We start from the raw sequence: 26,401 nt of genomic DNA on the forward strand, positions 1-26,401 counted from the left end.
TCTTCTTGGGCTTGGCTGATGTCTTGCAATCGGTATTGCCCAGGTAAATGCATATTTAAGCGTTGAACGACATGACTCTTCCTGTGGATACCATGACAGAATAGTCGTCATCCCTCCACATAGGTGTGCTTCGTTGTAAACAAAACACCGTGATTTTCGACAATCTTTATTTATGCGCAGTCATGTCCTTTTTCTATGTATTTATATAAATAATCTACCGGACCTATCCTGCCGACATGTTCAACATTGACATGACATAAGATTTTTCAGTAAACAACCATTATCTGTGGAGACATGAAGATTATCACGAGAAAATCTGTGATAATTGGACTGTCTTCGATAAACAGCAGAGTCATGCAAAAATTCTTCTTCGGTACTTCTGTATAAGTTGGGGTCATACCGACGGTGATACTTTTCATCCTCAGCTAGAGATGTAACTGAATTCTATTGTATTTAAAAAAAGCGCTGCTGTAATTTTCTATTTTAATTAATCTTCCAACACGGATTATGAATCATCCACTTTAAAACTAAAACTCTTTCGACTGAATTACAGATGTGATAACTAGGACTCATGATCGATTGCAAATGTATATGTAGTAGTCCACATTTTTTAAAATTGAATCGTGTACACTTGTGCTGCTACCTTTACAAATTCCTGTCATCATCAAAATCATTGATTATTTCATCATAATTTTGTTTTGCAATTTGAGCAACAAGATCAGAACAATCTTGATCAGATTGGCCTGTGATGAGCTCATAATCATCAGATATGATACATGCTGCTCCTTTAATTTCTGGCCAATTATGACTGCAAGTCGTAATTATGAAGACATCCAGGAGTCTAAGGCAGCCTACAACATCTATGGCATCTTCAAAATGTTGATCATAGTAGCATGTTGATCAAGTGATCAATAAAATGTTGATCAATAACGGTAATATTACTTTTCCCCACCTAAATATAAAGCATTAAAACCTATCTTATGCTAGTCGTGTGTGAAGGCTTGCAAAGAATTGCTTTTTGGCGTATTCAGGTCAAAAAGCGATAGGATCCATAATTGTTCGTGTTTTCAAATTGACAATATTTTTGCCAAGCTGTTTTACAACCATTTCATTACAGAAAAAACTATGGTCAGCATTAAAAGTAAGAACAGCACATACTTCATTACATGCAGAAGGGTTAAACCATCTGTAATTGACACCATATGGTACATTTAAAATGAGCTGCAGGTTTGGAGGCTGTTGTCTCAGTGAAGCAGCAGTTTGAATTACTATATCCTCCACTTCTCGCATTTTCATATAACCTTTGGACATAGTTGTTTGTGTCCTGCAACATTTCTTGAAACACATCTATTTAGTAACGAGAAATACCATAATTTAAAGAATCTACAAGGCGTTCGTCAACAGCACCGTTAGGATCTAGATAGCATATTTGGCTGTATGAAGGAGGTTTAAAATCACCTAGAGAGTTTTTTGATAAATGTGCCACCGAATTATCCTGTGATAATTTTTTTTAGCTAGTTGTAAGCTAGGAACATTACGACTATTGATGGTTCGATTATCGCTTAGGTTGAATGAAGCTAAAACAGTACCTAAGTCCATGTTTCAGATCCCCATTTATATGGGTTATTTTCATGTACTTTGTCCTAAGGAACACAATAAAGACCTTGCGAAATTATACAATCAAATAAGAATAAAAAAAAGTTTCCTAGACTTACGTTATCCAAGATGATTTGTGTGTTCTAAATAATGTTGTTTTAGCCACATGAATTAATTTTGGCTGTTTTGAGAGTTTAGTGTGCTATAATAGAGTTGAAAACTAACGTTAAGAGCACGAAATCGTTTCAAATAGGAGTAAATAAAGGTGAAGATGTTAGAATGAATAACAAGAGGTCGATGAAGTGGATAGTTTCACTTAATTTGGTAGCATTGTTAGCAAAGATGGCGGATCCAATGGGGGAGTAAAAAGTAGAATAGCCAATACCCCATTCAACTGTAGATATTGCAATGTCTTGCAACGTTGACACTTCGAAAGGCAGAGGAAAATTTGTTAAATTTTTTCCTCAGGAATTGTCTAGGGAAAATTAAGGGTACCCGTTTCTTTGACCATTTGCGCTTTACTAAAGACAAATATAGTTTAAACATCTTCTCTTTTGAAACATCCGTAAATCCAAAATTGCTGAAACTTTCAAGAATGAATATCAATAAATATTAAACCGTCTATCTACAGTCATAAATTCTTTCAAGTAATCCTGATTTTTATGGTGTTTTTTATTCTCTTTTTAATGTCGATGTTATGAAACTTTGAAAACACACAGCTTGAATTGAAAGTTGTTTTCAGCAACGCACAAATAACTTCCTGGACTCTAGAGGGCGCAGGGGGTTTTACTCTTACTTCTGCTTATAGTAATTTCTGTTCGTTTTAAATTTGACTCGATTATCTACTATGAACTCAGTTTGTTTTGGGTTTCATTTATTTATTGATACTGATTTATGGTCAGTTTTATTTGACATGATTTCTGCTCGTCTTTGGCTTAATGTAACTATTTACTTCTCTTTGAAAAATTTCTTTTGATGACAACCTTTATTCACTATTAATCAGTTGAACAAAATTTCTGTTCATATTATATAAAACTCGGGAATAAAGATGTCTGATTGTTACGACACTTCCTATTTATTTATTCAGTCGTGAAAATATACCCATCACTTCCTCTCTCCTTCCTAAAACGGCACTATTACTCTCTTAAAACTTTATCTACACACAACTCATTTTGTAAAAGTGTCATTAATAGCCCTTTTTTCATTTAAATTAGCAGTTTATTCAAACTTTTAATTAAAGAAATAATTAGAATAAATTTGGTGTTTCTGCAAGAGCCACTGTAATTAGACAGTTGTATTAGCTTGATGTTGAATTTAGCTCTTGTTTCTGTTTTGTTTAATTAGTATTTCTAGTTTCGCACAGGGACATATATAGCACTTTAAAACAACAATAGTCCTTCCGAATCTTTTTTTCTTATAACTGTGAAGCATAATATTATTGAAAAAAACTAATGACCCTTGTGTCTAACTTGGACACAGTTTATGCAATTCGTGAAAACAAGCTTCAATTAGACAGCGACCCGTGCCAGCAGTAATGGAAATTCTAAATAATTAAAGTTTGGGAAAGATACGTATATTAAAGGATTTACCATTTAATTTATATTCCAAACACGTAAAATCTATAAAATATTTAAAGCGTCCATTAGAAGCTATTGGCATAAGTAAATTTGCACAGTTTTTGAAAAAGAAAGCAGCCTGCGAAAGTCACCCTACCTTGATGAAAATTCCCAATCAAGTCTTCTATAACCAAGAATCACCTCAGAGATTTTTCAAGCTCCAAATTAAAATTCAAACAGTTCTTCGTAACAGATTATAAAAAAGGAGCAAAATATACTACTAGTGGTACGTTTATTAATAGTAGATTTTGAAGTTACACTCCAAAAAGAGCCATAAAAAAAGCTCCCCATTTTTGAAAACGGTGAAAAACACCCGCAAAAGGATGAATTATCTTGATGAAAATTATACTGTAACACTCAGCGTATCAGAAATTGCAAGGGTTACAAGGACTTACGTACAAAAAATACGAAATTCCTCTTTGTTTGATTTTTTTTTCTCTCGGTGGTGATACTATTAAACCAGTGATCCTAAAAAAATAGATGAAGACTTATTTCAACAGAATTTTGAAGTTCTATTCTATTTTTTAAGTAGAAAAAAAACCACACAAAAGAGGCATTTCTGCCGTTGTATGGCTAAAAGCTACAATTTTGCCCAAAAGGGGGAGAAAATACTATTGCTTAAAGTTTCTGAGATAGCCAATCAAGTTCAAATTATAAGAAATTCATGGGCTGAGCTTTCGAGTTTCAGAGGCAGCATTATCAGGTAACATTATGATACAGAGGTGAATTCAAATCACATAGATTATACATAATGAAAGGTTAGTATAGACAATTATTTAAGAAATCATTTAAACAAGTTGATTCGTCAAGACTTAAAAAGATTACAGAGAGCTACGTCTGTACTCCCAAGAAAAATTTGTCAGGTCTTCTTGTTTTTTTTCTCCTTTAAAATAACGATTTGTGCTTTCTGTTCCTTTTATGGGCAAAATGTTCCAACACCTTTAATAGTAACTAAATATAATATTATTCAAATAAAGGAATTGAATATCTGTTCGATCTTTGGGACTCTAGAGGATTGGACCCCTTCTGATCATTATGATGACGCGACCCCGAATATAGACCAGCATAAACCTGAGCATGGCCTGAGCGTTTCCACTGAATTCCTTTAGCAGCTTCTGAGGTATTGAATATGCACTCCTTGGGCAACTTTGGATGCCCATGGCGCCATTTGGACTATTTTGAAATACACTCAACTGGCCCTAAAAGTTTCATCTTCATACAATTAGATGTTAATCAGATTTCTCAGTTTGATCATATGGATGTACTTATTACCACTTGATGATTTAATTTAATTCAGTAAGCCCCTCAACATCCTCTGAAATTTTTAACTTAAGAAACATAGCCATTACATGCAGATACGATCTTTCGACAAACTTGAATCATAGTATCTCTCAATTTAGTCTTCAACCTGTTTCAACTTTTCGTGAAAGTCTCTGCTTGATACATTATTCCTTTCCTGAGATTACATAGAAAAAAATTAACTCAAAGTAAGGAGCAACATCAAAAATTAAAACGAAGAGAAAGGGGTCCGTTTCAATTCTCTGGAAAATCTCCATATGAAAAATTTGGCAAAGAGAATGTAAGACAATTAAATAGAACTTAGTAGATTAATTCTGTCAACCCCCCCCCAGTGTAACATTTTCCCTGTAAAATAAGTCTTCCCACGATATTTTTACCTCCCTAAGGAAGATTCTCCCTATAGAAATCCATCCCAAGCACAACACCCCCCACCAAAACCCAATAATAAATACTATAAGTAAACAATTGGCGAATTTAACAACTTACAGGCTTCTCCCTACGGACTTTAATGGGGGGGCCATTTTACACTTAAAGATATAATTATTTGATCTTACTGAACAAAATGACAATCTGAAAATTTTTATCAAACAATTTTGGAAAAAATAGATTTGGGAATTGGGAATCCATTTCTTTTGTCACTTAAAAAGGGCACTAGATTTTAATTTCCTTTCGAATCAGCGCTCTTCAAATATTCAAAACATTTTTCTTAGATTTCTTGGATTTTCTTAGATTCATGACGTTTTTCAATATTTCTTTTGTTATTATGCAATAGGGAATGTTTACTTATGTTCAGGATGACACGATCTGGCTTAACACAAGAGACTTCAGGAGCCCGTTAGTAGGCATACTTCAAGACACCGAACCCTAGCAAAAAATTCTAACGGGGTTCCCTAGCGAGCAATTCTACTAGAGCCTTAGCAACCAACCCCACCGTTACGTAATGGGTTTTGTTTACTTTTGGTTGTTACCAAATAAGACTTGTTAAAGTCCGCTAGTAAAGCGAGGTGTCCTCGGTTGTAACTGAAGGGAACACACACGTGGGTTGTTATATAGTACTTTAAGAGACTTCATTTTCTTTCAAGGTGGTTTTATTCTATTCTCAAGGAATCTCTAGGAATTTTTCTGCATTCGGATTTGAAAGCGATAAGGCTGCCATGGAATGGAGTGCTAGACAGGTGGAATATGAAAGTGCTCTCTAATATTATGATTTTGGGGATACTTTCCACATGATAACCTATTGCATACCTGCCCGCCTTCTAGAACGAATAAATTGTTCGGATGTTTCCTACACTTTGGTGATGAGAGCAAACAAGCATCTCCCATCATCATTTTTAAGGCATTTTCTAAATAATTTCTTAGTAATAATGTGTTTTAGATCAAATGGTTCTTGTTTCCACAGGCCACCCTCAACAGATACACCATGTCAATTCATGTCACTGTGGTACACTATACCACTGTCTTGCACAAATTATCACACTTAAGGCATTTGTAAGTTTTTCAACAAAATTAACTTTAAAAACTAAAAATTACTGTATGTATCTTGATTTTTCTCTTCGTGAAACTTGCACATTGATTTTTCTCCCCGTGAAACCTGATTTCTGTTCGTGAAGCTTTATTTATTTTTATATTTTTCCTAGGGAAAATTTTTGTATGTTGATTTATTGTTTCGTTAAACATAATTTATCATGATATGTCTTTGTAAAACTTGATGCTTGTTGGTTTTTTCTTCGTGATACATGATGCATGCTAATTTTTGTTCATGAAACTTGTTGTATGTGGATTATTTCTTCAAGTAACTTATTGTTTCTTGATTTATCTCTTCAAGATACTTATTTTTATTTTATCTTAATGAAAATTGTTGTATGTTCATTTTTCTCTTGTGAAACTTGCAAACAGATTTTTCTCCTCGTGAAAGCGTTTATCTTCTTGGAACTTTTTGTGTGCTGAGTTTTGTTCGTGAAACTTAATTTATCATAATATTTTTCTTCGTGAAACTTGTGAGATGTTGTTTTTTTTCACGAAACATGAAGAATGCTGATTTCTGTTAGTGAAACTTGTTACATTTGGATAATTTCTTCAAGAAACTTAATGTATCTTGATTAATGTCTCCAAAAAACCTGTTGTATTTTCATTTCTTCTTGAAGAAACTTGTTGCATGTTGATTTTTCCCTTTGTGAAACCTTTACAATGTTTTTTCTCCCCGTGAAACTGTTTTCTATCGTGAAACTTATTGCATGCTAATTTTTGTTCGTGAAATTCTTTATTTCGATATTTTCTTATTGAAACTCGTTTTATATTGATTTTTTCTTTCTTGAGACTTGAAGCATGTTCGTTTTTATTTTGTGAAACACGAGGCATGCTGCCTTGTGTTCGTGAAACTCATTGCATGTGGATTATTTTCTCAAGAAACTTAATGTATCTCGATTTATTATCTTCGATAAACTCGTTAAATTTTATTTCTCCTTAAGAAACTTGTTGCATGTAGATTTTTCTCTTCGTGAAATAAGTATATTGATTTTCCCCTTGTTAAACTAGTTTTGTTCGTGAAACTTGTTGCGTCCTGATTTTTGATTTTGAGTTCTAATTTATCATGATATTTTGTTCTCGTGATACTTGCTGGCTGCTCGTTTATTCTTCCTAAAATATGATGCACGCTAATTTTTGTTCGTGAAAGTTGTTGCTTGTGGGCTATTTTTTTTCAAGAAATTTAATGTATCTTGATTTATAACTTAGAGAAACTTCTTATATTTTTATTTCTTCTTCGTGAAACTTATTGCATTTTGATTTTTCTCTTCGTGAAAGTAGTACATTGATTTTTCTGGTTTGTGCATTTTGATTTTCCTCATAGTGAAAAATGGACGTTGATTTTTCTCCTCGTGAAACTGGTTTTGTTCGTGGAACTTGTTGCATGCTGATTTTTGTTCCTGAAACTTAATTTTTCTTTATATTTTTCTTTGTAAAACTTTCTGTATATTGATTTATGCTTTTCTAAAACTCAAGCTATCTTGGTTTTCACTTTGTTCGTGGAAAGTCATGCCCGTTGATGTTTTCTTCGTGAAACTTGATGCACGTCTATTATTCATTTCAAGAAACATATTGTATCTTAATTTATGTCTTTGAAAAACTTGTCATATTTTTATTTCTTCTTCATGAAACGTGTTGTATGTGGATTAATCTTTTTGTGAAACTTGTATTTTGATTTTTCTTCTCGTGAAACCAGTTTTGTTCATGAAACTTGTTTCGATTTGATTTTTTTTATCTTATTTTTTTCTTCGTGAAACTTTTGTATATTGTTTTATTTTTTGGTGAAACTTAAGTTACTATAATATGTTTTTTCGTGAAACTTCTTGCATATTGTTTTTTCTTCGTGAAACATGATGGATATTGATTTTTTGGCGAAACTTGTTGCCTGTAGATTTCTTCTACAAGAAACTTAATGTAGCTTAATTTATGCCGTCGAAGAATTTGTTATTTTTGTTTTTCCATCATGAAACGTGTCGCATGTTGATTTTTCTCTTCGGGAAACTTGTACATTGATTTTTCTCTTCGTGAAACCGGTTTTGTTCATGGAACCTGTTGCGTGCTGAATTTTGTTCATGAAACTTAATTAATCTTGATATTTTCTTCGTGATATCTGTTGTAGGTTGATTTATTGTTTCTTGAAACTTAATTCACCGACATATAATTCCCTATAAAACATATTGCATGTTGGTTTTTCTTTGTGAAAGATGATACATGCTGACTTTTATTCGTGAGACTTCCTGCATGTTGATTATTTCTTCAAGAAACTCAGTATTTCTTGATTTATGTCTTCGAGAAACTTGATATATTTTAATTTCTTCTTCATAGAACTTTGTGCATGTTGATTTTCCTCTTCGTGAAACTTATATATGGATTTTTCTCCTCGTAAAAACAATTTTATTCGTGGAACTTGTTGCCTGCTGATTTTTGCTCGTGTAGCTTAATTTATCTTAATATTTCTTACTCGTGAATTTTGTTGGATTCTTTAGTGAAACTTAATTTATCATAATATTTTGCTTTGTGAAACATGTTGCATGTCAGTTTCGCTTCATGAAACATGATGCTTACTGGTTTTTCTTCGTGAAACTAATTACATGTGGATTATCTCTTCAAGAAACTTAATGCAATACTTAATGAATGAATAATCTTTCATATAATGAACATATAATGAATATATCTTTTTTTCTTCGAGAAACTTATTTTATTTTCATTTCTTCGCCATGAAACTTGTTGCATGTTGATTTCATTATGTATATTTATTTATCCTTTCGTGAAACTTAATTTATCATGATATTTTCTTCATTAAACTTGTTGCACGTTGGTTTTTATTTCGTGAAACTTGTCGCTTGCGGATTTTGTTCCTGAAACCTGTTGCGTCCTGATTTTTTTGTGTGAAACTTAATTTATCTTGATATTCTTTTCGTGAAACTTACCTTATGCTGTTTTTTTCTTCGTGAAATATGAGGTATGCTGATTTTTGTTTTTGAAACTCATTGTATATGGATTATTTCTTCGAGAAATGTAATGTATCTTGATTTATGGCTTCGAGAAACTTCTTGTATGTATAATTTTCTTCATCAAACCTATTGCAGGTTTATTTTTCTCTTCGTGAAAGTCGTATATCAATTTTGCTGATTCTTGCATGCTGATTTTTCTCTTAGTAAAACTTTTCATTGTTTATTCTCCTTTTGAAACCGGTTTTGTTCATAGAACCCGTTCCGTGCTAAGTTTGTTCGTGAAGTTCAATTAATTTTGATATTTTTCTTCTTAAAACTTGTTGTATGTTGATTGATTCTTTCGCTAAACTTAATTTACTATAATATTTTTCTTCACTAAACGTGTTGCATGCTGGTTTTATCTTGGTGAAAGATGATGCATGCTGATTTTTATTCGTGAAACTTGCTGCATGTGGATTATTTCTACTAGAAACTTTATATATTTTTAATTCTTCTTCAATTTTATTGAATTTTATTGAAAATTTTATTACTTTTTTCTTCGCGAAATATGTAGATTTGTTTTTCTCCTCGTCAAATCGATTTTGTTCATTTGATGTTTTTCCTCGTAAAACTTCTTGTATGTTGGTTTATTCTTTCGTGAAACTTAATTTATAATGTTATTTTCTTCATGAAACTGGTTTCATGTTGGTGGTTTCTTCGTTGAACATGATACATACTGATTTTTGTTACAAAAACTTGTTGCATGTGGATTATTTCGTCAAGAAACAAATTTATCAGGATTTATTCCTTCGATAAACTTATATTAATATTATTTTTTCGTCATGAAACTTGTTGCATGTTGATTTTGGTCTTCTTGAAAATTTTACATTGTTTTTTCTCCTTGTGAAACCGATTTTCTTCGGTGAACTTGTTGCGTTCTGATTTTGATTTGTAAAGCTTATTTAGTTTAATATTTTCGTCACGAAACTTCTTGTATGTGGATTTGCTCTTTCGTGAAACCTAATTCATCATGGTATTTTTCTTCGTGAAACTGGTAATATGTTGGTTTCTTGCGAAACATGAGGAATGCTGATTTTTGTTCGTAAAACTTGTTGAATATGCATTATTTCTTCAAGAAACTTTATATTTATCTTGATATATGTCTTCGAAAAACTTGTTATATTTTTATTTCTTCTACACGAAACTTGTTGCATGTTGACATTTCTCTTTTTGAAACATGTACATCGGTTTTTTAATCTTGGGAAGCCGGTTTTTTTTCGCGAAACTTGTTGCACAGTGATTGTTGTTTGTAAAATTCGATTTATCTTGATATTTTCTTCGTCAAACCTGTTGTATACTGTTTTATTCTTTCATGAAGCTTGATTTATCATGATATTTTTTCGTGAAACTTCCTGCATGTTGGTTTTTTATTCGTGAAACTGGATACATGCTGATTTTTGTTCGTGAATTTTGTTGTATGTGGATTATTTCTTCAAGAAACTCAATGTATTTATTTTTGTCTTCGAGAAATTTGTTGTAAATTTATATCTTCTTCATTAAACTTATTGCACATTGATTTTTCTCTTTGCGAAACTCTTACATTTATTTTTCTACTCATAAAACCGGTTTTGTTAATGCAACTTGATGCGTGTTGATTTCTGTTCAACAAGCTTAATATTATCAGGGTATTTTTCATCTTGAAACTTGTTGTAGGCTGGTTTTTTCTTCTTGAAATATAATACATGCTGATTTTTGATTGTAAAACTTGCTGCATGTGGATTATTTCTTCAAGAAACATAATATATCTTGATTTTTCTCTTCGTGAAACTTGTATATTGAACTTTGTCTCTTGAAACTGATTTTGTTCATGGAACTTGTTGCCCACCCATTTCTGTTCGTAAAACCTTATTTATCTTAATATTTTTCTTTGTCAAACTTATTGTGTGTTGATTTTTCTTTCGTAAAACTTAATTTATCATATTATTTTTCATCGTAAAACTTATTTGGTGTTTGCTTTTTCTTCGTGAAACATGAGGCTTGCTGATTTTTGTTCGTGAAACTTCTCGCATCTGGATTATTTCTTCAAGAAACTTAATGCATTTTGATTTATGTCTTCTAAAAAACTGGCTATTTTCTTATGCTTCAAAATACCTATTGCGTGTTGGTTTTTTTCTTCCTGAAACTTAAAAGGCCTTTTTCTTATATATTACAAGGCTATGTTACACATAACCTAACTGACCTAAGCTACAAAAGGTACTTTCGGTTAGATTAGATGGTGCACAATCTAGCCTAACTTAACCTGCAGTGTTCAGGTTGACCTAGGGTAGGTTAGGTTACATGTCTTCGAGCATGTAAAGAAAGATGTGCAAGTTCCACGAAGATAAATATGAATATGCGACGAGTTTAATGAATAAAAAATAAAAACATAACCAGTTTCTCGAAGATATAAATCATAATAGATTAAGTTTCTTGAAAAATTAATTCACATGCAACAAGTTTCACGACCAAAAATAGCATGTGTCATGTTTTGGAAAGAAAAAGCCAACATGCAACAAGTTTCACGAAGAAAAATATTATGATAAACTAAGTTTTATGAAAGAATAAATTAACATAAGACAAGTTTAATGAACAAAAATATCTTGACAAATTGCGTTTCACAAACAAAATCCAGCCAGCAACAAGTTCAACGAAAAAATTAATATCAAGAGGAGAAAAATCACTTTAAAATTTTTACAATAGGAAAAATCAACATGCAACAAGTTTCACACAGAAGAATTTCTCGACGACATAAATGAAGATATAGTAATATTTCTCTTACGAAGAGAAATATTTACAAAGATGCGTTAATTTTCAAGACGAAAAAATAAAGATATAACTAGTTTCTAGAAGACGAAATCTAGATAAATTATATTTTCTAGATGAAATAATCCTCATATAACAAGTTGCACGAACTAAAATCAGCAAGAATCATCTTTCACGAAGAAAAAAGAAGCATTTAGCAAGTTTCATAAAGAATTATGTCATGGTATCATGATAAATAAAGTTCCCCGGAAGAATAAAACAACAAACAACAAGTTTCAGAAAGCAATATATCAAGATAAATTAAGTTTCACAAACAAAAATTAGCACGCAACAAGTTCCACGAAAAAACGGTTTCACAAGAGGGAAAAATCAATTTACATGATTTACAAAAAGAAAAATCAACATGCAACAAGTTTCACGAAGAAGAAATAAAAAAATAAGTGTTTCAAAGACATAAATCAATATACATTAAGTTTCTTGAAGAAATAATCCACATAAAATAAGTTTTACGAACAAAAATCAGCATGCATCATGTTCCACGAATAAATAATCTGCATGTTTAAAGTTTCACAAAGAAAAATATCATAATAACGAATAAAAAAAATAGTTTAACGAATAAAAAAGCAAGATAAATAAAGTTTAACGAACAAGAATCAACACTCAACAAGTTCCACGAACAAGACAGGTTTCACGAAGAGAAAAATAATGTAAAACATTCCCGAAGAGACAAATGAACATGCAACTAAATTCACGATGAAGAAATCAAAAATAGAACAGGTTTCTTTGAGACATGAATCAAGATACATTAAGTTTCTTGAAGAAATAATGCACATGTATTAAGTTCACGAACAAAAATCAGGATGAATTTTTAGGCATGAAACAAGTTTCACGAAGAAATATATCAAGATAAATTAAGTTTTATGAAAAAAAATCATCAAGCAACAAATTCCATGAACAAAACCGGTTTCACAAGAAGAAAAATCAATGTACAAGTTTCATGAAGAAAAACTATAACACGCAATAAGTTTCATGAAGAAGAAATAAAAATAAAATAATTTTATCGAAGACATACATCAAGATACATTAAATTTCTTGAAGACATAACCCACAAGCAACAATTTTCAAGAACAAAAATCAGCCTGCATCATTTTTCATGGAAAAAACATGATGCGACAAGTTTCACAAAGAAAACTATATACTAAATTAAATTTTACCAAAGCGTTAACCAATATGCAACAAGTTTCACGAAGTAAAAGATCAAGATAAATTAAACTTCAATTAAAAATAAATTAATAATTAAATTATTTATTAATAATTAAATAATTAATAATTAATAATTAAATAATTAATAATTAATAATTAATAATAAAATAATTAATAATTATTTTAAAATAAATTAAATTAAAATAAATAAAATAAATAAATAATAATTATTTTAAAATAATTAACAATAAATAATTAATAATTAATAATTAATAATTAAATAAATAATAATTAATAATTAAAAATAATAATTAAATAAATTAAACTTCAATTAAACAAGATAATTAAACTTGAAGTAAAATCTGCATGCAATAAGTTTTACGAACAAAGTTGGTTTCAGGTGACATAAAAATCAATGTACAAGTTTCTTGAAGAGAAAAATCAACATGCAACTAGTTTCGTGAAAAAGAAATAAAACTATAACAAATTTCTCCAAGACATAAATCAAAATACATTAAGTTTTCTTGAAAAAATAATCGACAAGAAGGAATTTTCACGAACAAAAATCAACTTGTATTATGTTTCACGAATAAAAAACCAGCATGCGATAAGTTTCACGAAGAAAATATAATGATAAATTAAGTTTTGCGAATAAAATAAATCAACATACAACAAGTTTCACCGTAAAATATCATGGTGTCACGATAAAATAAATTTATCGTGAAACCATATTTCACGATAAAATAAATCGATATACAGCAGGTTTTACGAAGAAAAATATCAAGATAAAATAAACTTAACAGAAACAATCAGCATGCAACTATTTTCTGAACAAAAACTGATTTCACTTGGAGAAAAACCAACGTACAAGTTTAACAAGGAAAGAATTCACAAACAAAAATCAGCGAGCAAGTTCCACCAACAAAACTGGTTTCACGAGTTGAAAATCAGTGTATAAGTTTCAAAAGTGAACCAACAACATACAACAAGTTTCATGAGGAAGAAATAATAACATAACAAGTTTCTCGAAGACATAAACCAAGAAACATTAAATTCCTTGGAGAAATACTTCACATATAACAAGTTTCAGTGATATAAACGAGCAGGAATCATGTTTTACGAAGAAAAAAACAAAAAGCAACAAGTTTCAGGATGAAAACTATCATGATAAATTAAGTTTCACGAAAGAAAAAATCAACATGCAACAATTTTACAGAAGAAAATATCATGGTAAGTTAAGTTCCACGATAGAATAGATCAAGATATAGCAAGTTTTACGAAGTAAAATATCAAGATAAATTAAATTTGAAGAAAATAAGCATGCAACAAATTCATGAGCAATACCGATTTCACAAGGAGAAAATTCAATGTATAAGTTTCACAAGAATAGAAATCAATATGCCAAAAGTTTCATGAGGAAACAAAATATAACAAGTTTCTTGACAGCGTAAATGAAGATACCTTATGTTTCTTGAAGAAATAATGTAGAGGCAACAAGTTTCACAAACAAAAATCAATATGCATCATGTTTCACGAAGAAAAAACCAACACGCAATAAGTTTCACGAATATACTGTTCCACGAAGAGAAAATATGTTTCATATTCATGCAATATGTTTCACGATGAAGAAATAAAAGTATAAAATTTTCTCGAAGACATAAAAGAAAAAGTCCACATACAACAAGTTTTAACAACAAAAATTAGTATGTATCATGTTTCCCAAAGAAAAACAAATCTGTATCATTTTTGTATCATTCAAAAAATCAAAATACACTAAGTTTCACAAAAGAATAAATCAACATATAACGTGTTTCACGAAGAATAATTTCAAGATAAATTAAGTTTCAGGAACAAAAATCAGCACGCAACAATTTCCAAGAATAAAACCGGTTTCCCGTGGAGAAAAAATTAATGTGCAAGCTTCACGAACAGAAATATCAGCATTCAACGCGTCTCATGAAGAAAATATACAAATATAACAAGTTTTCTCGAAGACATAAATCAAGAAAAATTAAGTTTTTTGAAGAAATAATCCACATGCAGCAATTTTCATGAACAAATATCAACATGCATAATGTTTCACGAGGAAAGAATAAAATGTAAAAAGTTTTAAAAAGAAAAATAGTTTAAATTAAGTATCTCGAAAGAATAAATTAACACATAACAGTTTTCAAGAAGAAAAGTATTGAGATAAATTGAGTTTCTTGAAAAAAATTAGCACTCAACAAGTTTCATCAACAAAACAAGTTTTACGAGGAGAAAAATCAATATAAAAATATCAAGAAGTGAAAAATCAAAATGCAACAAGTCTCATGAAGAAGAAATAAAAATATGAAAAGTTTCTCGAAGACATAAATCAGGATACTTTATGTTTCTTAAAGAAATATACCAAATTCTACAAGTTTTACGAACAAAAATCAAAATGCATCATGTCTCACAAAGAAAAAAACAACATGCAGCAAGTAAACGAGAAAAAGTATCATCATAAATTAAATGTCATGAAAGAATAAATCAACATACTACAAGTTTCAAGCAGAAAAAATACTGAGATGAATTCAGTTTCATGACGAAAAATAAGCATGCAACCAGTTCCATGAACAAAACCGGTTTCACGAGGAAAAACCAATGTACAAATTTCTTGAGTGGCGTCAATTTCTAGGAGTCATCAGAAAAAACGTTATTGGAAATTTTACTTCAAGATTAAATGATCGTTTCTAGTGTAAACGGTAACTTTTTTTTAGCAAGATTTCTAAAATGTTTTAGGTATGATAAGACACACCAAAAGGTGCCATACATTAGCCATTGAGTGCCACAGACTGGCACTCAATGCACGCCAGACAGTGCCTTTATGCTAGCTATTGAGTGCCACAGACTGGGAATTACCATGGAACATTACAATCCAACAATGAAATGAAAATGCTTTAGTTGTGATAGTGTGTGCCAGTGGGTGGCATAATTTTGTACGGTTATGTGAATTGGCATTCTGTATCATGTTGAGGGTGGCTTGCAAAAACACGAACGATTAGAATTAAAATATATTTTTAAAAATAAAATTTTTAGAAAATGTCTTAGAAATACTGAGGGGTGTCAGAAGGTTCCAGAAGGACAGTAATAGTTCGCAATGGTGCTGTGAATTGACATAATGTATCACGCAGGGTGGTCTTGCGAAAAAATTAACAAATGGATTTAATGCATGATTTTAACAAGAAAATGTCCGGGAAATGTCTTAGGAATGCTGAGGGAATGCTAGGGGATACCAGAGGGGCAGTCATAATGTGGCATGGTGGTGTGAATTAAGATGGTGTATCATGGTTAGGATGTCTTGCGAAAACATGAACTAAAGGATTTCAAACATGGTTTTTAGCAAAAAATGTCTGGAAAATGTCTTAAGAATGATTAGGGATTGCCAGAGGGTGTCAAATAGCCAGTAATAGTATGAGTTGGTGGTGTGAATTGACTTGGTGTATCAAAGAGGGATGGCTTGGGAAAACAGAAACAAAAGGATTTAATGCATGATTTTTAACAAGGATATATCTGGAAAGTGCCTTAGGAACGACGAGGGGTGCTAAAGGGTGCTAGAGGACCAGTCATAGTGTGACACGGTGGCGTGAAGTGAGATAGTGTATCATGCCGGGGATGATTTGCAAAACATGAACTAATGGATTTAATGTATGATTTTTAACAGAAATATGTCTGGAAAGTGTCCCAGGAATGATGATTGGGTGCTAGAGGGTGCCAAAGGGGCAGTAATAGTGTGACATGTTGGCGTGAATTAACATGGTGTATCACGGAGAGTTGGGTCGCAAAAGCGTTAAACATTGGATTTAAATCATACTTTTTATATTCAAAATTTCCAGAAAATGTCTTTAAAATTTCCAGAAAATGTCATTATATATCATGGAGGGTTGGCTTGCAAAAACATGAAAAAATGGATTTAATGCGTGATTTTTAACAAGAAAACACTCGGAAAATGTCTTATGAATGATGAAGGATTGTCAGAGGGTGCCAAAGGGCCATAGTATGAGTCGGTGATAAGAATTGACTGGGTGTATCACGGACGGATGGCTTTGGAAAACATAAATAAATAGATTTATGCATGATTTTTAACAAGGAAATATCTGGAAAAGTCTTAGGAATAATTAAGGGTGATATTGGGTGCAAGAGGGCCAGTCAAGGAGGCACACTCGTGCCTCTATAAAGAGGCGACACACGACAATGTTAAGCGATCTTCGGTTCCAGTGGTCGCAGAGGGATGGGGAGGTATGCATTTCGTAGCCCGAGCTCCAACTAAGAAACCTGCAAAATTTCATCCCCCTCCAACTTTTCCTTCATGGGGAAATCTGGCCGAAAGTTTCGACCCGTCAACCCCAGCCCCCCTTTAACGTTGTCCGATCGGGCTGAAATTCACAAGTTAAGGTCCCCTAGGGCCCAAGAGCTTATCCGCGAAATTTCAGCTCGATCCGATAACTCCTTCCCTGTTTTCCAGAAACCACGCATAGCCACTTAAAATTCATTTTCTATTTTTTCTCGACGCCTACAGGTCACATCCGACATCGGATCTGGGTGTACGAGGACTCATTCGATGCGGAATTCTCCGAGTAAGTGCCCTTCAAAGTTTCGTAGGAAAATCTTAACCCCCCGAAAGTTTCGACTTAATTACATCCACCATGGATTGTAGAAAAACGTACAGAAATAATATGAAAAAAACTTCGTTTTCTTAAAGAGTTCAAGAGGCTGCGTCCTAAAGTCGAACCTTAAAACGTACAGGAATTAGAAGAGGCAGTTGGGGGGCTACCGCCCCCCAAACCCCCAGATTTTAAAGACTCTTTTGTACAGGTTTTTTGTTTTTTTGCTAACCCCCCGCTCTTGACTTCAGAAAGGCCCTCTTTTAATTAACAAAAAATTGAAATGAATGAATAATGGAATAACTTCGAAAAATGTTAAACACAAGAGGACAGGAGAACCATTGCGCCGAAACTAGTAATTAGTAACAATGAAGTCCCCCCACAAAAAAAACCTGTACAAAAGAGTCTTTAAAAGCTGGGGGTTTGGGGGGGGCAGCCCCCCAACTGCCTCTTCTAATTCCTGTACGTTTTAAGGTTAGACTTTGGGACGCAGCCTCTTTAACTCTTTAAGAAAACGAAGTTTTTTCATATTATCATAGTATGGCACGGTGGCGTGAATTGACATGGCGTGTCATTTTGGGGATGGCATGCAAAAGCATGAACCCCTGGATTTAATGCATGATTTTTAACAAGAAAACGTCTAGAAAATGTCTCAGGAATGATGATAGGGTGCTAGAGGGTGCCAAAGGGGCAGTAATAGTGTGGCATGTCGGCGAGAATTGACATGGTTTATCACGGAGGGCTAGGTCACAAAAGCATGAAACATTGGATTTAGATCATATTTTTATCATGAAAATATCCGAAGAATCTCTTAGAAATGATGAGGTGTTGCCAGAGGGCACAAGAGAGACAGTAAAAGTGTGGTAGGTCGCTTGAATCGACATGGCGTATCATCGAGGGTTGGCTTGAAAAAAAACAGTAGATTTAATTAATGATTTGGACTAACACTTTCTAAAGCTGAAAGTTAAGGTGGGAGGTTTTAAAAAAGTTTTTTGGCTGGTGGGGGGCCGAAATCTAACATCCAGTTAAAGAAATGAGGCATTTTTATTAAGACATCTCAAAAATAACTCTTAATATGATTTATATTTATCTGTAATGAAATTGTTTGCTAGGGTGCTGGCCAAACATATATTGTCACAGTGGCATGAAGTATGCATAGTCTTGGCTAAAAAAACGTGGTATTTCCATTGAAACTTCTCAGAAATAACCAAACGCAAAAAAATTGATGAATTTTCGCTAAGAATTCTCAGAAATACCTCTTAATACGGCTTAAAATTATCTCTAATATCTATCCTCCACCCCTTGCATCTCCACAGTTGTTTGCAAGGGTTCCAACCTTTCTTTAATTCATGGTTCTTTTTGCATGTATTTTATCCATCAGAGTTTTTTCCAAGTTTTGCTCTTTCGTTTGTTGTGTTTCAAGTGCTTTTTCTGTGATTTCATGATTTATAACGTTCTTATTAATAAACTTTGTAAGTACATTAGCCTTCATTCTTTATATTTCTTGTTTCTGGAAAAAAATTCAATATATAATCAGAATGAAATATCTAAGGCCAATGCTGTGTATCATCTTGCTGATTCAATAGCTGACTTGAAACTGTCTAATTCACGCTAGAAAAATTAATAGCGCTCTAACAGCCAGGTAATTGAGCAAAATTGGTAGCATTGAGATGCTTGTGGGCTCTCATGTGGAAAGGGTTAGAAACTTGCGAACAATTTAATCATTAAATAGCGATATCATTCTAGAAGGTGCGTAGGGATTTCTCCGTGCTTGCAATAAGTTTTCATTTAGAAAGTATCCCCAAAATCATAATATTAGAAAGGTTTTCATAGTCCAACTGTCTAGCGATTCATTCCACTTTGAATCTTAATGCAGACAAAAAAAGTTTTAGATTATAAGGGTTCCCCGAGAATAAAGAAAAACCCCTTGACAGAAAATGAAGTCTCTTAAAGTATTATGCTACAAACCACGTGTGTGTTTCTCTCAGTTACAACGAGGGATTCCCCGCTTGGCAGGAGAAGTCTATCAAGTTTGATTTCGTAACAACCAAGAGAAAACAAAGCCCAATACGTCACAAACACCTGCTGGGTGGAATTGTTCGCTAGGGCCCCCCTGTGGAATTGGACATTAAGGGCCCCGGTGGTGTGGGTTGCTAGGGCTCCATCAAAATTCCTCGCTAGAGACCCCCCGTTAGAATTGGTTAATAGGGTCTGGTGTCTTGAAAGTTCCCCTCTAGTGAGCCCCTAAAGTTTAACTTTTTACGCGATATAGCGTCATCCTTAAGATAAATAAAAATTCCCTATTACATAAAAACCAAAGAAAATCTGAAAAACGTCTTGAAAAAAAGTGTTTAAAACGTCTTAAAATATCTTGAAAAATGTCTTGAAGATAAATGCCTTTAAAAACGTCTTGAAATGTCCAAATATCGTCTTGAAGAAAAATTCTTTAAAAACGTCTTGATTTGTCTTGAAACGTCTTGGACAACGTCTTGAAGGAAAATGTCTTAAAAAATTCCCCCGCTTGACTAGTGGACTCTAATACGTCCTATTACGCAGCAACCAAAAGTAAACAAACCCTATTGTGTAACAACCAAAAAAATCCTGAAGAAAATCCTTCCTATTATGTAATATGTACCTGCATCGTTTAGAAAACATTTCCTATTACGTAATCAACATCTGCATCTTTTAGAAAAAATTCCCTATTATGTAACATGCACCTGCATCTCGAAGAAGTTTTTAAAAAAGTGTCGGGACTGAGATTCGAAGGGGATACCCCCTCTTTAAAATTTGAGGGGAATCAATACTAAGAACAGCATTTAAACTAAAAAGAAAATAGGAATTATCCTGTCCCCTGTATATGAAGTGACAGTTGTGTTATAGACACACCCAACTCTTTAACCTTAAAAAAAAGTTTGACTTTCTTCCACCAATATTCTAACCACGAGTGCTCTAATAGAAAAATATTTTGAGCAACACTTCAGTATTTCACAACTTCTTGAAAATAGAAGGGGTTGTTAGATTGCTTCTGCTTTAAATTGTAAATTAAATAAAAAAAACAAGTTTTTTTAACTGCAAGTAAGGATCGACACTAAAACTTAAAACGAACAGAAATTTTTCCTCATAAGAAGGGGTTGTCCCCTCCGCAACGCCTCGCTCTTTACGCTAAAGGTCGACTCTTTCCCACAACTCTAATTTTAAAACATTAGAAAACTTTAGCGTAAAGAGCGAGGCGTTGCGGAGGAGACAGCCCCTCAATATAGGGAATAATTTCTGTTCGTTTTAAGCTTTAGTGTCGCTCTTTACTTGCAGTTAAAAAAAACTTGTTTTTTATTTAATTTCTGAACGTTTTAGAATTAATGCATGTTTTAATTTTGGCTCACCGCACATAAATAATTAAAAAGAAATTTGCATATTATTTTTTTCGGCTAAATGGCTTTGTCATAGTTTTGAACAGAAGATTTTGATACAAAAAAGGGGGTGGGGGAGGATGCCTAGTTGCCCTCCAGTTTTTGATTACTTAAAAAGACAACTAGAACTTTTTTTACGAACGTTTTTATTGGTAATAACTTGAGAATTAACTTACGTAACGAACTTCTATATTTCGTATATTTTTATTACGTATTTGAGGGGATTCACCCTCTAGTCAATACCTCGCTCTTTACACTAAAGCTTGAGTTTTGTTGCAATTCTTTAAGAATAACCCCTGAATTCCAAAGACCGTAGGATAAATAGTTAAAATTACTAAAAATACTTTAATGTGAAGAAAAAAGTGTTGTAGAGGAGATGAACCCCCTTATTTACTTAGTAATTTTTGTTCTTTTTAGGTTTTAATGCTGCTCCTTACTTTCACCTGAAAATTTTGTTTTATTAATTTTCTCAATGTTTTTCTTAAATAATGCTAAAAAATCCTACAGCCCCTTCATGGAATTTCTCTTCCCTCATTATAAATTCCTCCATAGAAAGATGTTCCCACGTAATCCCCCCTTCAGCACGAAAAAGCCCCCTGAAAATATCTGTACACTTCTCAATAACCATTACTATATATAAACAATGGTCAAAGTTTATAACTTGCAGCCCCTCCCCCAGGGACGGTGGGGGATTAAGTCGTCCCGAAAGACATAATGAGTAAGTTTTTTGACTATGCTGAACAAAATGGCTATCTTAGAATTTTGATCCGGTCACTTTGAGAAAAAAATAGCGAGGGAGGGGGTCTAGGAGGGGATTAGAATGAGCCCTCTCGCGACATTGTAGGATAATTTTTTTAAAACAAAATTTTAACAAAGCGTTAAAAATTTGAACTAAATTCAATTAGTGGAGCGTTTGGAAGTTATTTGATACAATAGTAAATTTTATGCTACCAAATAGTTGGAATACAATAGGTGTTGGAATAATGGCCATGAAGGTTTGTTAATCCGTATATAGTTTTTCTCGTCTATAAAATAAAAAACTTAAGTTTTACCAGTGAGCTGGAATCCATTTTTGGCAAGCCCCTTTTGCTTTGAAAAGGCCCAGGAAACAGGCAGAGCTAACGACACGAGAGGCTGGAGGTCAACGCCAAGCAAATCAGGCACTTTAGAGACAGCTGTGTAAACACGTCCATCAGAAACAACAACATAAGAATGAATGTCAAATCCGTCAATCTGTTGGTTGTTAATTTTACCTTCTATACGTCCATTTATGCGCTGTGCCACACCTGAAATTATTTACCAGCTCTTTAAACCGTTTTTTTTTTAGATTTTCGAGAGCAAGAAGGTTAACTACTGAGTAATTGAAAAAAAATGGGAACTTCAGTGTAAGCAAAAAAAGACGAGGGTACAACCTTCTTAAATACCATTTAGAAAGACTAAAAACGAGCAAAAAAAAGACGCGAAGTCCTAAAATAAATCGATCTAAAAATGAAGAAGGATTGCTAGGAATGATTAGATGACACCTAAAGTGAAGTGAAACTCAACGTTAGTGCTGTACCCACCCCTTCCCTTAAAGTTCTCTAAATGTTAGAATTCATCTTCGGTATACAGAAAACGACATAAATTTCGAACGATGTTTTTTTTTATTTATCAAAATATTAAGAAATTAACGAAACAATTTTCCAGGAAAAAAAGTTTTCTCAGAAGTAGATGCACATTTAACATTCAACTATATTTTGAAATTATATCTTTTCTTCTGTTTTATAGAAAACTGAAATATAAATATAACATTAAAGACAACATTGGGCAATTTTGCAGTAGTCGGTTTGACTTTCCATAAATTGGAAAGCCTCTAGGCTAGGGGGCCTTAAGAAGGTGTTACTCCAAATCTTATTTTCGTTATCTTTAGTTAATAACAAGTTCTTCTTTGTTATTCTTTGTTATTTTTTTTCACTTCGGGATTTGCTTATCACTCATTAGGATTTTTGTTCATTTTAAATCTGAATTCGAAAGTCTGATAATATCGCTTTTTACTTTTCTCGAAAAATCTGTTAATTAAATAACTGAAAATTATCATTCTTAACCATAATCGGTTTTTGTAGGCAGACGTGAGGTTATTTGAAGGATGAAAAATTCATATATTCTTGTGCTTGAATCAAATATGTACTTCACTTTGTTTCAGTCGTAACCTAGAATATACTTTTCCTGTTTCCAATATGTGTCCATAAGACCTCCTGTTTTAGCTGCCTATTGCATCGAAAATGCGGACAAGAAATTTTGATTAAAGAGTAAAAACTTCTTTTGCAATTGACTGAACTTATGCAATTCTTTTACTCCCTTACCCAATTTTGAATATTATTCCTGACCCCCACTAAACACTTGTGTTTCCTATTCACATTTATGCTCTTCCCTTTCACTCACCCTCCTTCCCTTCGCTTTCTCCCTCTTTCCTCCTTCCCTTTTTCCTTGCTTTCTCTATTTAATTGATGAGCTCCTGGTAATACTTAGCTCAAACTTGACATAAAAATTGGGAAAAAGGTTAACGCACCATCTTGTAAACATGATTTTCCATTTCCATAGTAGCCCATAACACATTCGCAACAAAACCCAGGGTTGTAGTCCAAACAAAATGCAGCTGAGTGACAAACTGTCCCACCGACCTCGCAACTGTCTGCACTATTTGGGTCAAATAAGGCTGAATCTCCAATATTTAAGTCTGGTATTCCAATCCCGTGTTCTGATGAAACGTTACTAATTTGGAAAATCCAAAATCCAGGAACACCAACATTACTCAGTCTGAAAGTTATAAATAGTTAGTGCAGTAGGTATGTATATATTTTAAGAAGAGTCCAGTTCATTTCTGTGTATAGGGGCGGGCATTGCTAGGAACAACACTTTCTTACAGTAAAAATATCAAAATAAATGATCAGCAAAATTTATATAACTTTGTTTTTATACACATTTTCAGTCTTGAAAGAAAAGGTCAGAACTTTTTTCAAACTTTTTAAAAACCTTAGCTTTTATAAAACTTGTATCAAAATTTTCCGTAATGGCTGCAAAAGAAAAGTTGACCACATTGGGAAAAATGATAGAAGTGAAATTTGAATTAATCTAGTCAAAACCAGAGATAGCTGGGATAATTTAAAGGCCATCCGTAAATAATCGGATGTTTAAAGAATTTCTTCTGAGAAGAAAATCTGTTGTTAAGGTAAACAGTTTAGAAGGGTAATGGTGTAACATGGTTACTGATAAAGTTAATCCACAGGATTCCACTTGAAATTTCTCCTGCTTTATAACATAAATCGCTGATTCTGAAAGTTTAGGAGTAGTATGATAGGCATAGCTACGTTATTTTGAGAGGTCCAGATCGTTTCAGAGAATGGGGCTTATCTGTGAGAAAGTATCCATTTTAAAACATCATCGAAGCAAATTTCAACACAAATTACCTAATCATATTTTGATGTAATTTTTATAGTTTATAAGGATGGTCTGTATTCTTAAGTCCCCTAACGTCAACATTGAGTGGCTAAGGTCTGTTAGTCACAACTTCACTCTTATTGCAAGAAACTCAATCGTAGGATTGTTCTAATAAATATTATTAGAGATGAAGTCTGATTGAATAGTGGAAAACGATGCCCCTATAAATGATATGGGTTAAAAGTTTAAAAACGGCCTCCATTGAAAGTTTTATGTTTACTGTCGTCCCAAAGACCAGAAGGGAATACTCAAAATTCCCTTTACTTAAAAAAATTAGACAATAAAAGCCAAAATACCAAAATGAAAACACAAGTTAAATAATTCAGGGTAACGAACTGTAAGTAAGGAGCGATACGGCTCAATAGGAACCGAAATTCTAAAATATGGAGTTTTATACCAGTAGATATATCGAAAGGATTTGGATTTTATGCTTATTTCAAATATATAAGTTTCATTAAGTTTAATGTAACCCATCAAAAGTTATGAGCCTGAAAAAAATTGCCTGATTTTGTAAAAAGAGGAAAACATCTCCCAAAATTCATAGAATCATAATGAAAATCAAACCATCAGGTTCAGCATATCAAAAAGCCATACTGTGGAAGTTTCAGGCACCTATTTGAAAAAATGAACAATTCGTATTTTTTGCCAAAAGAACGATCACGGATGCATGTTTATTTTATTTTTTTCAGGGAAGATCGTATTAACCCAGCGGTCCTACAATATCGTCAGAGGACTCATTTGAATGGAAATGAAAAGTTCTAGTGCTCCTTTTAAGTGACCAAAAAATAAAGGACAACTAGGACCCCTCTCACGCTCGCTTTTTCTCAGGATCTTCTGATCAAAACTTTAAGATTGCCATTTTGCTTAGCATAGTTGAAATTCCGAATAAATAGAACTTTGGGGATGTCCAGACCCACCCACAACCCCTGGGGAAACGACTTTAAGCTATCAAATTTGCCCATTGTTTACGTATAGTATTTGTTATTGGGAAGTATGCATACAATTTTCGGGGAGGCATAACTACCTGCTGGTGAGATTTTTCATGGGATAATTTTCCTTGGGAAGGAAAGATTTCAGGGGATGAATTTTTCAGGGTAAATTTTACATTTGGGGACTTTGCCTGAATTTCTATACAAAAATTCATCTTGTGTCTTGCTTTCTCATTGCTGACTCACTTTTACGCATGGAGATGTTAAGAGTAGTGGCCTGGGGTAAATTTTCACAAGGACTCAATTGTGTGGAGAAAAATCCTTGGGGAGGAGGGACCTTACCATGGAGGGGTAGCCAGATCTCCTGGAATTAAAAAAAGAAAGATCAGAAATTAAATTAAAAAAAGTTTTCTCAACTGGAAGTAAGGAGCAACATTAAAAGTTAAAACAAACAGAAATTATTAAGAACCTGAGGGGGTTACTCCTCCTAAACACCTCGCTCTTTACACTCCTAATTCTTTAAGAATGACTCCTGAAATATTATGTTCGTTTAATTGGGACAATAGGAAGATTTTCTTAGAAGTACTAAAAAAACTGTAGCGTAAAGAGCGAGGTGTTTAGCAGGAGTAACCCCTCTCACATACATAATAATTTCTGTTCATTTTAGGCTTTAATGTTGCTCCTTACTTTCAGTTTTTAAATTTAATTGTGCATAAGAGAGGAATATCAAGATTGAATATCGTCGGAGGACGCCTAAGCCATGTAAAAATATTTTTGTTCTATGTCCCTGATTCCTAATAAGATAAAAAAAAGTTTTTTTCAACTGAAAGTAAGTAGCGACATTAAAACTTAAAACGAACAGATATTATTCTTTATATGAAAGGGACTGTCCCCTCCTAAACGACCTGCTCTTTACGCTGAAGTTTTTATTATTTTAAAAGTATAAATGTGACATAGAGTCAAGCTTTAGCGTAAAAAGCAGGACGTTGA

At 32.9% G+C, this 26,401-nt stretch overlaps 1 protein-coding gene across 2 annotated transcripts in view; it reads right to left on the minus strand.

The window, feature by feature from the left end:
- Window positions 1-26,401, minus strand: part of LOC136029006 (nidogen-like) — a 258,905-nt gene that overhangs the window by 148,254 nt on the left and 84,250 nt on the right. For both annotated transcript variants that reach the window (XM_065707012.1, XM_065707011.1), the window contains exons 5-6: window positions 23,554-23,801; window positions 22,058-22,291 (exon numbers count right to left, since the gene is read on the minus strand). In XM_065707012.1, the coding sequence (XP_065563084.1) occupies window positions 22,058-22,291; window positions 23,554-23,801 (482 nt within the window). The remainder of the gene's footprint in view (window positions 1-22,057; window positions 22,292-23,553; window positions 23,802-26,401) is intronic.

This window comes from Artemia franciscana, chromosome 7 (genome assembly GCF_032884065.1).
Source record: "Artemia franciscana chromosome 7, ASM3288406v1, whole genome shotgun sequence".
Lineage (NCBI taxonomy): Eukaryota > Metazoa > Arthropoda > Branchiopoda > Anostraca > Artemiidae > Artemia > Artemia franciscana.